Raw genomic sequence first — 15262 nt, forward strand, 5'->3', positions numbered from 1 at the left:
ATTCCAAATTCTAGCATGACTGGAAGGGAAGGTGTAGGGAGCCATTATTGAAAATGTTGAATAGAAATTGATATAGACGTGTTTGAGATCTAGGATCTAATGGCCCAGGGATGGCTTGGGTGTGAGGGTGGCAGGAATGCACAGCACCATGGAGAACTCTGGGGATTCTAGCAGAAGCAATGAGACAGGAATGAAATGGAACAGAGAAGCACATGTCAAGAGGGCAGAAACTCTGGAGAGAGTTAGGGGCTAAAGGTATGAATGTCCACGGTGGTCCTTACAGCCGTGGGAGTGCAGATTGTTGAGGAAGAGAAAAGAAGGAGTTCTAGGACTGATCCCTAAGCCCAATGTTGGGAAGGAAGTGGAGGAGGAGGGAGAGGAGCCTACCCTTTCACAGTCCATGGTTTACAAGATCAACAGGTAAGTCTTGGCTAGAATCCTCAGTACAAGCCATATGTAGAACTCAAGACTGCATAGAGTTACCAGTGAGAGTGACTACAGGCATCAGGAGGCTGAGCTACAGGCTTTTTATCTGCTTTCTGCTCTAGGGAGGCATGGAGCTTTGCTACCCCCAGCTCCACTGGCCGAATGAGACCCACTGCCTGGTGCCATGTAGGCCACCCATAGTCTGAGTGTGTCTGGAGGCCCAGCTGATGGTCACTGTCAGTAAAACCTTCTTGACACTGTGAAGCTCACCAAACTGGCAGACCTCACCTGAGGCCCTGAGACCCGTGAGCCCAAAGGAAAGGAAGAAAGGAAGAAAGGAAGAAAGAAAGAAAGGAAGAAAGGAAGAGGAAGAAATTAAATAAACAAACAAACAAACAAACAAACAAACAAACAAATAAATAGGTAGGATCTACATACCATATGAAAATAACATGAGTTTCTCTTAAGAAAGCCATAAAGTGCAAAATTTGGGCAAAGATAGTTGAAAACAAATGGTCTAGGACAAAGAGCAAACTCAGACTCTTTTACTTTTGGCTAGAGAAAAATCCAACCCCAGTGACTAGGGGAGGAAGTGAATTTAGGTCTTCCCTCCAAATCTTTCATCTTCAAGCTAGGCAACCAGCACGAGGCATTCCAATGCTAGCTCCCTAATGAGTCTTCTTTATGTTTCTCAACAAGCAATGCTCACGATGTATGATGCTATGAGGATAGAACAAATCATCGAAGTACCTGGTACAGTGCTTGGCTGGCCCGTTAATGGAGGTCAAGGGGGACATGAGTTTTCCCTCTTCCAATGCAGGATAAAAGATGGCTCCTGGTGGTTGGAAGTATTAGTAAGAAGAGAGATGGTGATGTTGATCATTAGTCTTTGATTCCACCCCAGATTCCAGGAAGTCCCTGAAAGTTCCTGTCTGGGAGAGATGGTATTTTGAATGGCATTCATTTGTGGACAAGAGGAAATGAGGACAAGATTAGGGAAGTGGCCAGACTCTAATGACATACCTTGAGAGCTTCAAGGAAAGAAGCTGTCTTCAAGGAGTCTGGAATGTTTAGGGAGGAAGCCCATCTGGTGAGCACAGAGATCCTTAACTTAAAACATTCACCTCTTGTTGCCGGTGATGACATCATCCATCTCTCCCCCAGAACTTGTCTTGTGAGCCCTGGGCGTGATGTCCTTTGAGATGACACTCTAATGTATAAGAAGAGGATGGGAGACCAATGGGTACCAGTGGCTTGGTGCCACGTTGAGGGTGGCTTTCATGGAGCCATCAATACTGTGGCATTAAGTGGGCTTCTTTCCCTTGTGCTGAGGAGATTATGAATGTTGCTGCCAGTGTCATAATAAATCTGTGAATGTTTCTCCCCTTCACCAAAGCCAAGAATAGGAGCTCTCCATCTATGATGGCAGGTCCTTTTCTCCTGCTCTGATTGGAAGATGTCTGTGCTCTCTACACAGAGAGTTGCTGGTGATAGAACACAATGCCAATGGGTCCCACCTTCTCTAACCCTCTGTGGACAACAATTGCAAAGATAAAGGAGAAATTGTCACTGTTAACAGCTGGGTTAGAGCCCTGCTTCTCAAATAGTGGCCCCTGGGCCAGCAGCACCATCATTGCCTGGGAGCTTGTTAGAAATGCAAAATCTGAGGCCCCTTGCAGATCTACTGAATCAGAATCTGCATTTTTAACCAGATTCCCAGGTGATTCATGTACTCATGACAGTTTGAGCCACATTACCCCTGGGGAAAGAGAAAGGCACTGAAATCAGACAGGCCTTGGTGAGCTCTGACTCTGTAGATTCATTGGTCAACTTTGAGCAAGTTATTTATCTGCTCCTGGCCTCGGCTTATCTCTAAAAGGGGGAAATAACATGCTTTTCTCAGATCAATCTTTTTTTTTTTTTTTAAGATAGAGAACAAACTGAGGGTTGGTGGAGGGAGGTGGGTGGGGGGTTGGGCTAGATGAGTGGTGGGTATTAAGGAGGGCACTTGTTATGATGAGCACTGGCGGTTGTATGATGAATCACTGAACTCTACTTTTGAAACCAATATTGCACTGTTTATTAACTAACTAAAATTAAAAAAAAAACACCCTTAAAATCAGTCTTTTTTATTGTGGTAAAATATATATAACATAAAAAGTCACCACTTGGGGCACCTGGGTGGCTTGGTCAGTTAGGCGTTTGACTCTTGATTTTGGTTCCAGTCATGATCTCATGGCTTGTGAAATTGAGCCCTGAGTCGGGCTCTGCACTGGACAGCATGGAGCCTTCTGGGATTCTCTCTCCCTTTCTCTCTGTGCCCCACCCCCAATCTCTAATAAACAAACAAACAAACAAACAAACAAACAAACAAACAAACATTTAAAAAGCCACCTCTTTAAACTGTGCAATTAGGTGGCATTCCATGCATTCACATGTCGGGTAACATTCACCACTGTTTCATTCCAGAACACTTTCATCACCCCCAAAAGGACACCCTGTACATTAAGCTATCATTTCCATTCTGTCCTCCCTCCAGCCTCTGTTAATTTTCTTTCTGTTCCTATGAACTTGCTCGCTCTGGTTATTTCATATAAATGGAATCATACAATATATAGCCGTATACTTCTGGCTTTTTTCAACCTGGTCTTTAAAAAGAAAAAAAAAAAATGTTACCAGAGGAGAATAAATCTAGAGAAAAGTGCACAAATCCTAAGTGTACTGTTCAATGCATTTTTGCACCAACTACACCCAGGTAATCACTACCCAGATTTAAAAAAACAGCATTTCAGTGTCCTAGAAGCCCCCTTCCTGCCCTCTTTCTGCCACCATGTTTTGCCTGCTGTTGAAATTTATAAAATGGAATCATAACTGTACACTTTCATATCTGGTGCTTCTTGCTCAACATTGGTGAGATTTATCTACATTGTTTTATGTCCTTGTGCTATAGCTCCTCATTATGTGAACAAAGGACCATTTATTTATCCCTTTGACTCTTGATGGGCATCTGGGTTGTTTCCAGTTTTTAGCTATCATGAATAGTGCTGCCATAAACATTTCTGTCCATGTCTTTTAGCACACATGTTCAACTTCTGTTGGCTCAGAGTAGAATTGCTGGATCAGAGGGTACACATGTGTTCAGAATTAGTAGATGCTTCCAAACAGCTTTCCAGAACAACTGTGCCAAGTTACCAGTGTTGTATGAGAGTTTGGGGTGCTCTGTATTGCTTCCCGCACTTCTTGATATCCAGTTCTACTGGAGAGTATTAGAAGTGGTCTGTTGAAAATGTCTCATCTGTTCTGGATGTATACAGCTACTCTACGATATGAAATAGCAACAGAGAATCCAGTAATTGTGTTTTTCAATATGGCTTTTTGTTTTATTGCCTTTCTTTAAGTTAGAAGTATTTCTTTTTTTCTTTTCTTTCTTTCTTATTCCTTTTTTTTTTTTTTTTGGTTTCAAGAGTGGAATTCAGTGATTCATCACTTACATTCAACACCCAGTGCTCATCACAAGTGCCCTCCTTAATACCCATGTAGCCCATCCCCCACCCACCCCCTTCTATCAACCCTCAGTTCTCTATCATTAAGAGTCTCTTGTGGTTTGTTTTCTTCTCTCCTCCCCCCCCCATATGTTTATCTGTTTCATTTTTTAAATTACACATATGAGTGACACCATATGGTATTTGTCTTTCTCTGATTGACTTATTTCACTTAGCATAATACACTCTAGCTCCATCCATGTCATTGCAAATGGTACGATTTCATTCTTTTTGATGGACAAGTCATATTCCATTGTATATATATACTACATCTTCTTTATCCATTCATCAGTTGATGGACATTTGGGTTCTCTCCATAGTTTGGCTATTGTTGATAATGCTGCTATAAACATCAGGTTGCATTCAAATCTGTATTTTTGTATCCTTTGGGTAAATACCTAATAGGGCAACTGCTGGAACATAGGGTAGTTCTATTTTTAGTTTTCTTGAGGAGCCTCCATACTGTTCTCCAGAATGGCTGCACCTGTTTGCATTCCCACCAACAGTACAAGAGTGTTCCCTTTTCTTCATATCCTCACCAACACCTCTTGTTTCTTGTGTTGTTAATTTTAGCCATTCTGACAGGTGTGAGGTGGTATCTCATTGTGGTTTTTATTTGTATTTCCCTGATGACTAGTGATGTTGAGCATTTTTTCATGTGTCTGTTAGCCATCTGGATGTCTTTGGAAAAATATCTATTCATGTCTTCTGCCCATTTCTTAACTGGGTTGTTGTTTTTTGGGTGTTGAGTTTGATATAAGTTCTTTTTAGATTTTGGGTACTAATCCTTTGTCAGAGAGGTTATTTGCAAATATATTCTCCCTTTTAGTTTTGTTGTTTCCTTTGCTGTGCAGAAGATTTTTATCTTGATCAAGTCCCAATAGTTCATGTTTGCTTTTGTTTCCTTTGCCTCCAGAAATATGTCTAGTAAGAAGTTGCTACGGCCAAAGTCAAAGAGGTTGCTGCCTGTGTTCTCTTCTAGGATTTTAGTGGTTTTCTGTCTCACATTTAGGTCTTTCATCAATTTTGAATTTATTTTTGTGTATGGGGTAAGCAAGTGGTCTAGTTTCATTATTCCACATGTTGCAGACCAATTTTCCCAACACCATGTGTTGAAGAGACTTTTTTCCATTGGATATTCTTTCCTGCTTTGTCGAAGATTAGTTGGCCATACCTTTGTGGGTCCATTTCTGGGTTCTCTATTCTGTTCCATTGATCTGTCTCTCTGTTTTGTGCCAATACCATATTGTCTTGATGATTACAGCTTTGTAATATGGCTTGAAATTCATAATCATGATGCCTCCAGTTTTGTTTTTCCTTTTCAGGATTGCTTTGGCTATTCAGGGTGTTTTGTAGTTCCATACAAATTTTAGGATTGTTGGTTCTAGCTCTGTGAAAAATGCTGTTGGTATTTTGACAGGGATTGTATTAAATGTGTAGATTGCTTTGGGTAGTATATACATTTTAACAATGTTTGTTCTTCCAATCCATGAGTATGGAATGCTTTTCCATTTCTTTGTGTCCTCTTAAATCTCTTTCATATATGTTCTATAGTTTTCAGAGTACAGATCTTTTACCTCTTTAGTTAGGTTTATTCCTAGGTACCATATTTTTGGTGCAATTGCAAATGGGACTGATTTGTTGATTTCTTTTTCTGCTACTTCATTAATGGTGTATAGAAATGCAACCGATTTCTGCACGTTGGTTTTATATATCCTATGACTTTGCTGAATTCATGTATTCTAGCAATTTTTTTGGTGAAGTCTTTCAGGTTTTCTACATAGAATATCATGTCATCTGCAAGTAGTGAAAGTTTGACTTCTTCCTTGCTGGTTTGTATGCACTTTATTTCTTTTTGTTTTCTGATTGCTGATGCACCAGTACTATGTTAAATAGTAATGGTGAGAGCGGACATTCTTGTCTTGTTCCTAACCTTCGGGAGAAAGGCTCTCAGTTTTTCCCCATTGAGAACGATATTAGCTGTGGGTCTTTCATATATGGCCTTTATGATGTTGAGGTATGTTCCATCTTTCCCTACTTTGTTGAGGGTTTTTATCAAGTATGGATGCTGTATTTTGTCAAATGCTTTTCCTGCATCTATTCTTTTTTTTTTTTTATTAATGTGGTGTATCACGTGGATTGATTTGTGAAAACTGAACAAGCCCTGCAGCCCAGTAATAAATCCCATGTGGTCATGGTGAATAATTCTTTTCATGTACGGTTGAATTTGATTTGCTAGTATCTTGTTGAGAATGTTTGCATCCATGTTTATCAGGGATATTGACCTATAATTATCCTTTCTGGTGGAGTCTTTTTCTGGTTTTAGAATCAAGGTAATGCTGGCTTCGTAGATTGAGTTTGGAAGTTTTCCTTCCATTTCTATTTTTTGGAACACTTTGAGAAGAATAGGTATTAACCCTTCTTTAAATGTCTGGTAGAATTCCTCTGAGAAGCCATCTGGACCAGGACTCTTGTTTGTTGGGAGATTTTTGATTTCTGATTCAATTTCTTTGCTGGCTATGGGTCTGTTCAAATTTTCTATTTCTTCCTGTTTCAGTTTTGTTAGTTTGTGAATTTCTAGAAATTTGTCTATTTCTTCCAGATTGCCAAGTTTGTTGGCATATAATTTTTTCAAAGTATTCTTTTATAATTATTTGTATTTCTGTGGTGCTAGTTATGATTTCTTGTCTCTCATTTGTGATTGTATCTATTTGGGTCCTTTCTCTTTTCTTTTTGATAAGTCTGGCTGGGGGTTTATCAATTTTGTTTATTCTTTCAAAGAACCAGTGTTTAGGGGCACCTGGGTGGATCAGTCGGTTAAGCATCTGCCTTTGGTTCAGGTAATGATCTTATGGTTCATGGGTTTGAGCCCTGCATCGGGCTCTCTGCTATACATATGGAGCCAGCTTCAGATCCTCTGTTTCCCTCTTTTTCCCTGCCTCTCTCCTGCGTGTGCATGCTCTCTCTCTCAAAAATAAATAAATAAAAACTTAAAAAAAAATAACCAGAATTTAGTTTCATTGATCTGTTCTACTGTTTTTTTTTTTTAATTTCTATATCATTCATTTCTGCTCTAATCTTTATTATTTCCCTTCTTCTGCTGGCTTTAGACTTTATTTGCTGTTCTTTTTCTAGCTCCTTTAGGTGTAAGGTTAGGTTGTGTATTTGGGACCTTTCTTACTTCTTGAGATAGGCCTGAATGGCAATGTATTTCCTTCCCTCTTAGGACTGCCTTTGCTGCGTCCCAAAAGTTTCGGACTGTTGTGTTTTCATTTTCATTTGCTTCTATGTATTTTTTAAATTTCTTCTTAAATTTCCTGGTTAACCCATTCATTCTTTGGCAGGATGTTCTTTAACCTCCATGTATTTGAAGACTTCCCAATTTTTTTCTTGTGGTTGACTTCAAGTTTCATAGTGTTGTGATCTGAAAATATGCATGGTATGATCTTGATCTTTTTGTACCTGTTTAGGGCTGATTTGTGACCCAGTATGAGATCTATTCTGGAGAATGTTCCATGTGCACTCAAGAAAAATGTGTTTTCTGCTGCTTTAGGATGAAATGTTCTGAATATATCTGTTAAGTCCATTTGGTACGGTGTGTTACTCAAAACCATTGTTTCCTTGTTGATTTTCTGCTTAGATGATCTGTCCATTGCTCTAAGTGGGGTGTTAAAGTCCCCTACTATTATTGTATTATTATATATGAGTTTCTTTATGTTTGTTTTTAGTTGATTTATATATTTGGGTTCTTCCAAGTTGGGGACATAAATGTTTACAATTGTTAGATCTTGATGGATAGACCCTTTAATTATGCTATAATGCCATTCTACATCTCTCGTTACAGTCTTTGTTTTTTTTTAATTAAAAAAAATTTTTTTAACGTTTATTTTTGAGACAGGGAGAGACAGAACATGAACGGGGGAGGGTCAGAGAGAGAGGGAGACACAGAATCTGAAACAGGCTCCAGGCTCTGAGCTGTCAGCACAGAGTCCGACGTGGGGCTTGAACTCACAGACTGTGAGATCATGACCTGAGCCGAAGTCGGATGCTTAACCGACTGAGCCACCCAGGTGCCCCTACAGTCTTTGTTTTAAAATCTAGTTTGTCTGATATAAGTATAGCTACTCTGGCTTTATTTTGACATCTATTAGCATGATAGAAGTATCTCCATCCCCTTACTTTCCATCTGCAGGTGTTTTTAGTCTAAAATGAGTCTCTTATAGGCAGAACATAGATGGATATTATTTTCTTTTCATCCATCCTGATGCCCTATGTCTTTTGTTTAGAGTGTTTAGTCCATTTACATTTAGAGTGATTACTGAAAGATATGAATTTAGTGCCATTGTGTTGCTTGCAGAGCTGGTGTTTTTGAAAATGTTCTCTGGTCTTTTCCAGTCTTTGTTGCTTTGGTATTTTTTTTTTTTTTTTTTTTTTTTGTCCACTCAAAAAGTCCCCCTTAAAATTTCTTGCGGGGCTGGTTTAGTGGTCATGAAGTCATTTAGTTTTTGTTTGTCTGGGAAACTCTTTATCTCTCCTTCTATTCTGAATGACAGCCTTGCTGGATAAAGAACTTTTGGCTGCATACTTTTCCCATTCAGTATATCGAATATTTCCTGCCACTCTCTTTTGGCCTGCCATGTTTCAGTGGATGGGTCTTCTGCTAACCTTATATTGCTATCCCTGTGGGTTAAGGACCATTTGTCCCTAGCTGCATTCAGAATTCTCTCTTTATCTTTGTATTTTGCAAGTTTCACTATGATATGTTGTAGTGTTGACCTGTTTTTGTTGATTTTGAAGGGAGTCCTCTGTGCTTCCTGGACTTGAATGCTTGTTTCCTTCCCCAGATTTGGGAAGTTCTCAGCTATAATTTGTTCAAATAAACTTTCTTCCCCTTTTTCCCACTCTTCTTCTCCTGGGACTCCTGGGATAAGGATATTGTTTCACTTGATGGAATTATTGAGTTCCCTAAGTCTGCCCTCATGATCTAACAGTTTTCTTTCCCTCTTCTTTTCAGCTTATTTTCCATAATTTTAACTTCTTTTCTATTTTAACTTGTGACTGTGTATTTAGATCTCAGTTACAGCATTTTTTATTTTAGCCTGGCTAGTTTTTAGGTCTTTGATCTCTTCAGCAAGGGTTTCTCTGGTGTCTTCTATGCTTTCTTCAAGCCCAGCTAGTAATCTTGTGACTATTGTTTTAAATTCTTGTTCAGATATATTGCTTATATCTGTTTTGAGCAAGTCCCTGGCTGTGAGTTCTTCTTGAAGTTTCTTTTGGGTAGAATTCCTCTTTGTCTTGTCGTGTTGGCTAAGTGTCTGTCTTAGGTGTATTTTGAAAGTTTGTTATACTTCCTGCACCTGAGAGTACTACTATATTCAAAAGGGGTCATACACGGTCCAGGGCCTGGCACTTCAGGAAGTGTTTCTGGTGTCTGCTGTGTGCACTCTGCTGTTGCATTTTGGCTTTTCTTTCCCACTGTCAGTTCTCTGCAGAGCTCCTCTCTGCTTGCGTTGGGGAGTGTTTGGACCTTTAACTAGATGTGCTTTGATTTGTTAAAATAATCCTGGAAAAAAAGGGAGGGGTGGGGGAAAGCCTGATCCAAAACTGAGAGAGAGAGAGAGAGAGAGAGAGAGAGAGAGAGAAGGAAAAGGAGTGAAAAAAAAAAAAAAACAACCCAAACAATCAAACAACTGTAAGCCTGATTCCAAACAAAAGGAAAAGAAAAAGAAGGCTGATCAAAAAAACAAAACAAAACAAAACAAAACAAAAAACCAGAAAAGGAAATGAAAAAACAAACATAAAACTATAAGCCTGACTCCAAAGAAAAAAAAGAGATGGGGAAAAAAAAAAAAAGTAAGCCTGGTCCTATTTCCACCAGCATTGCAGGTGACACTTTGAAGCACTCTGTTTTTCAGTACACTTGTTGCATGCAGAGTGCTGGCTGTGCTGGGCTTCTGGAGAAGACTTCTGTGTTGGCTCTGAGTCCCGCCCCTGTAAATAAGCAGTTGCTAGGCACAGGGGTGGGGTTTGGTGTAAGCAGGTCCCGCGTCCACTGGGGGCAGCAGTGTTGCTCTCTGAAGTCCCACAGTGTTGCTGTTAGTGGGGAAATGGTGCCACCCCAATCCAATCTCTCCTCCCTGGACCAGGGATCTCACACCGCCTGCTGTTCAGCCAGCCCTCACAGAATAGCGAGCACAGTCAGTGCGCCCTGCATCATAGGTCTCCTGCAATTTTTTTTCTTTTCTTTTTTTTTTTTTTTTGGCATGGGGCTGGGATTTAAAACTTGAAATCTTAAAGGGTGCAGCACCACACTGATCCAACCCATTCCTCCAGAATAGAGCCTCTTCACACTGTGCTGATGTCCTTTGTCCCAGAAAAACAGTCCCACACCTTTGTGGTGCATGGAACCTATGGTGTAGCACCATGGAAAGCAGCAACCAGCTTATCTGCCCTCTGTGCATGCCTCTGTCTCCTCCTGATGAAAGGCTGTAAGGGGAATGTTCTCTCCCAGTGACACCCAGATCCCTACACCATGCTATGCGCCCTGGGGCCAGCACCCTCCTTCTCCCCAGGAGTGTGCACCACAACTTTGCTCAGGAGAAAGTCACGCAGTTCCAAAACCTCAGAGTTTGAGCTACACACTGTTTGCATAAAACATGACACTCAGTACCCCTCACTCCCCAGCCCCTGGTCCAGAGAGGCTGTCCTCTTGCGTGAACCCAATGCCGCACTCTTTCAACCCCTCTCTCTTTCTCTTTCTTTTCTCTCTCCACAGAAAGGGTTCCCTCCCCTCCGCAGCACCACCATTTTCTTCTACCATCAATTCGCTTCCATGTGCCTCTCACCTGCCATGCCATCTCTCTCCAACCGTGGAGATCCTTCTGCTACTCCCAGATTGATTTCTTGGATGTTCCAAGTGATCTGACCTCAATACGGCTGTGTTTGAAGGAGAGGAAAGCCCACCCCTACTTCTCCACCGCCTTAACTCCTCCCTCACTTAATTGTCTTTCAAATGCTGAATCAATTATTAGGATCCAGACCTGTCAAGCTACTAACCAGCTGTGGCTACAGAAGGGAGTGGGATTGTATTTCCCTTGGGGAACAGAGGGCAGGTATCATTTTCTAGTGGAAACACTTCGTTTTGCTGAGTACCTGAAACCAAGATAGCTTCTCATCTTTGGGAAACACCAAAAGTTTATTTTGCAGCTCAAATATTTTCAACAAAACTACTGTACCTTCTAACAGGGGCTCAGTGCTTAGCAGTCAAGTAGTCATGAACTTGAATGGGGAAAGAAATCACACTTATTTTCATGAACCTCTAACTGAAATTTAGAATTTTTTTTTTAATTTTTTTTTTCAACGTTTATTTATTTTTGGGACAGAGAGAGACAGAGCATGAACGGGGGAGGGGCAGAGAGAGAGGGAGACACAGAATCAGAAACAGGCTCCAGGCTCTGAGCCATCAGCCCAGAGCCCGACACGGGGCTCGAACTCACGGACCGCGAGATCGTGACCTGGCTGAAGTCGGACGCTTAACCGACTGCGCCACCCAGGCGCCCCAGAAATTTAGAATTTTTAAAAATATTTATTTTTGAGAGAGAGGGAGAGAGAGAGAATACGCAGGAGGGGCAGAGAGAAAAGGAGAGAGAGGATCCTAAGCAGGCTCTGCACTATCAGCACAGAGCTCGGTAAAGGGCTCAATCTCATAAACTATGAGATCATGACCTGAGCCGAATGCTTAACTGACTGAGTCATCCAGGCATCCCTAAATTTTTTTTTTCTGGCAGAAATGTGGGCCACAGGCCACAGTAATATTGCTTGTACATAGGACTTTGTCACCAATAAGATCACAAATATTTTCATGTATTTCAGTTGTGACAAATATTACAAAACATCCTTTATGCTCATCATTATTTCAAAATGTGGCATTTCTAGATCTGCCACTAGGTAGTGTTATTTAATGTTTTTTTTTTATTTAATGTTTTTTTAAAGCACTTATCTTTCTATATTAGAAACTGAAAAAAAATCTCTACAACTCCGTTTTAATGTCATTAATTTTTCTTAGTAAGTCTATGTCTGTTTTGCAGTTATTTAAGAACATTGTTTTTATGAAATAAGTACGAAAAATATTCTGAGAAAAAGTCTGCAGCACAAAAAGATTCAAGGATCAGCCCCCAACAATGAATGATCAGGAAGGAGTGGAACATTCCAAAGGGTTCCTGGGTGTCTGCAGGGTCACTCCACCTGTCTGCCATTATGTCCAACATCAAGCCATCATAAAATTAACATGGATGAACAAAGCCATTGTGAAGATTCAGCCAGGATTAGTTACTTCGGATTTTGGAAAGTTGACCTAGCCTTTAGGTCAAAGCTTGTTTGCCTGTTCTTGAGGCCAGAGGGGCTCCTGAAACACAAGGTGGGTCCCCTCCTTTCCTTCCCAGGGGCTCCCTCAGGAAGTATTACATCTCTGCCTGGAAGGCTCTCCCCAGAGAGTTGCTTGGAGAGTGAGCATCCTAAACATTTATGAATGAATAAATGAATGAGTGAGTGAATGAATGCATGAAGGCACCTTCTGATGCTGCAAACAAGGACAATTACACAGAGACAGGTTTTTCCAAAGCTGACGCCATATTGGTGCCGCATGCAGGAGAAGCTGGCACTGCTGGGATCTGGTCCAAGTTTAAATTCACGTGCCCTCTGTGGAACACTTCCACCTGGCTCTCTGCACCATCATGCCTGACTGTCACCCTTTTGATTTGTCTGCATCTAAGATAGAGACCCAAAGGGTCAGGTGGCCTGATGTAGGTTTCACAGCCTCTCTGGCCCTGCAGACCCTCGTGTCCACCTGCTACCAACACTGTTCTCCAAAACCCTTTGCTAGGGACTCAGTTGGGCTCCAGGGACTTCCATCTGGGAGTTTCAGCCTCTGTTTCTCCAAACCCAGGAATGTGTTTTCAGGAAACTACTTTTAGCTCATTTTTCCCTTAAAATGTGCACCACACCCCGAGTCCCTCAGCCCCTCCACCCTCACTTCCTTCCCCTCTACCCTTCAAAGCACATATGGATTTTCCTAAGGGATTAAGAGCCCCTCCATGACGTGAAAGGTGGGGAAAGAGACAAAGGTGTCCTTGGTATCCATTTATGGAGCCACTGTTAAGGCAGGAACTATACTAAGGAAGATTAGTCTAGTAATTTTTTCATACCTTCTGTCTTTATTCACTTGGAAGATAGAAAAGAAAGTCAAAGATTCCTGATGGCTCTTTTCACAGAGGATTTGTGACAACTTACAGCAAAAGCATGTGCAATGAAGTCAAAGTAAAAGATGCACAGAAGTGGACACACAACCGGAAGATAGAAGATAAAAGGGAGGAAGATAAGAAAGCAGCATGTTTCCCAAAGGAGCCAACAACATGCCACACTCCAGGCAGGTAATTATTATTATTATTAATTTGTTGAAGCATCATTGGCATACAGCATTGTATTGGTTTTAGGTATGTGACATAATGATTCGATAGATGTATGCACATACATTGTAAAATGACCACCACAAAAAATTCAGTTAGGGGCACCTGGCTGGCTCAGTTGGTGGCGGCTCAACTCTTGATCTTGGGGTCATGAGTCCGAGCCCCACGTTGTGTGTAGAGATTGCTTAAAAATACAACCTTAAAAAAAAGTTTAGTTAATTTCATCACCACACATAGTGACTTTTTTTTTCTTGTGATAAGAATCTAGCAATTACTCTTAACAATTTCAACATACAGTATTGTTAACTGGAGTCCTCACGGCACATGGCATCCCTTGGACTTATTTACCTTGTAAATGGAAATTTGTACCTTTTGACCACCTTCACTCATTTTGCCTGCCCCCACTCCCTGCTTCTGGCAAACACCAGGCAGGTAATTCTTATCTTGAGAAAGGAGAGAATTCTACTAAGTCTTTAGATGATGCACTGAAAAGAGTTTCAAGTGGGAGTTATATTGATGATAGTAACTGCTATAGCAAAATATACACTGAGTGCATTTGCAAAAGCAAATTGCACGTGCCTATTTCCCAAAGCCAAGGGGGTTTGAAAAGGGTTGGTTCACTGGTTCCTTCACTGTGGTGGGCTGAATAACATCCCCCCACCCCCCTCCCAGAGATGTTCATATCTTAATCCCAGAACTTGCAAATATGTTACCTTACATGGCAAAAGGGACTTTGAACTTGTAATTAAGGATTTTGAGGTGGGGAGATTATCCTGGATCATCCAAGTGGGCCTAATGTAATCACGAAGGCCCATATAAGAGGGAGAGACAGGAGGAGGCAGCATCAGAGGAGGTGGGATGACAGAAACAGAGAACAGAGTGGTGCTGGGAGGGGATCCTGGGATTCCTTGGCTCAGGAATGCAGGCACCTCTAGAAGCTGGGAAAAGGGAGGAAACAGGTGTGAGCCTCTAAGAGGAATGCAGCCCAGCTGATACCTTGATGTTAGAACTTCTGCTTCCAGAACTGTGTGAGAATAAATCGGTATCATTTCAAGGCTCTAAATTGGTGGTAATTTATTATAGCAGCAGTGGGAAATGAATACATTATTCCTCCCTTCTTCCATGAGCTCAACACTAGCCAGAAAACAGAATAAGGGTCAAGGATTTGGAGATGAAAATACCTCTGTGCTGGACATTTTCCCTTTGTCCCCCAGGTAGACTCCCCACCTTCCTCCACCCACTCTGTAGCCTGGGAAACTGACCTGCATGGACCCCGCCAAGAGCATCCTTTGCCCTCTGCTTTCCTGAAGGGCCTGGGCAGAGGAGCACAACAGCATGAGAGCCTAGGAAGGAAGGAGAGTGACAGTGGGGCACCTCTATCCCCGTGGGTTTGCCATGTGTAAGCTGTGTGCCTCAGCTCAGCTCACAGGGAGCCCTTTCCACACAGCATTGGTTCTGCTATATTCCCTCCCCTCTGGGAGGGAGAATGGAGCCCTGCTGTTACCGGCTGTGCTATCCTGTGGGCTCTTTCCAAATTATCCTAATATGAGGGTCTTAGTCCATTCAGGCTGCTGTAATAAAATTACCATAAACTGGGTGGCTTAAACACAATAGAAGGCTGGGAAGTCAAAGATCAAGGTGCTAACAGATTCCATGTGTGAGAACCCACTTCCTGGTTCATTGACAGCTGTCTTTTCTCTGTATCCTCACATGGCAGAAGGGGCAAAGGAACTCTTGGAGGTCTCTTACTAGGGCACTAATCCCATTCATGTGGGCCCCACCCTCATGACCTGATCACCTCCCAAAGGGCCCACCTCCAAATATCATCAC

General features: G+C 41.6%; 1 protein-coding gene across 4 annotated transcripts in view; it reads left to right on the forward strand.

Annotated features, from left to right (window-relative positions):
* Window positions 1-15262, forward strand: part of AADACL3 (arylacetamide deacetylase like 3) — an 81402-nt gene that overhangs the window by 48799 nt on the left and 17341 nt on the right. For 3 of the 4 annotated variants that reach the window (XM_086715714.1, XM_086715712.1, XM_086715715.1), the window contains one exon: window positions 13238-13396. In XM_086715714.1, the coding sequence (XP_086571840.1) occupies window positions 13355-13396 (42 nt within the window). In that variant the 5' untranslated portion in view covers window positions 13238-13354. Of the gene's footprint in view, window positions 1-11355; window positions 12385-13237; window positions 13397-15262 lie in introns of those variants that run through there. The other variant, XM_086715713.1, reaches the window with a different exon arrangement.

This window comes from Puma concolor, chromosome C1, assembly GCF_028749965.1.
Source record: "Puma concolor isolate L17-30 chromosome C1, mPumCon1.1.hap2, whole genome shotgun sequence".
Classification (NCBI taxonomy): domain Eukaryota; kingdom Metazoa; phylum Chordata; class Mammalia; order Carnivora; family Felidae; genus Puma; species Puma concolor.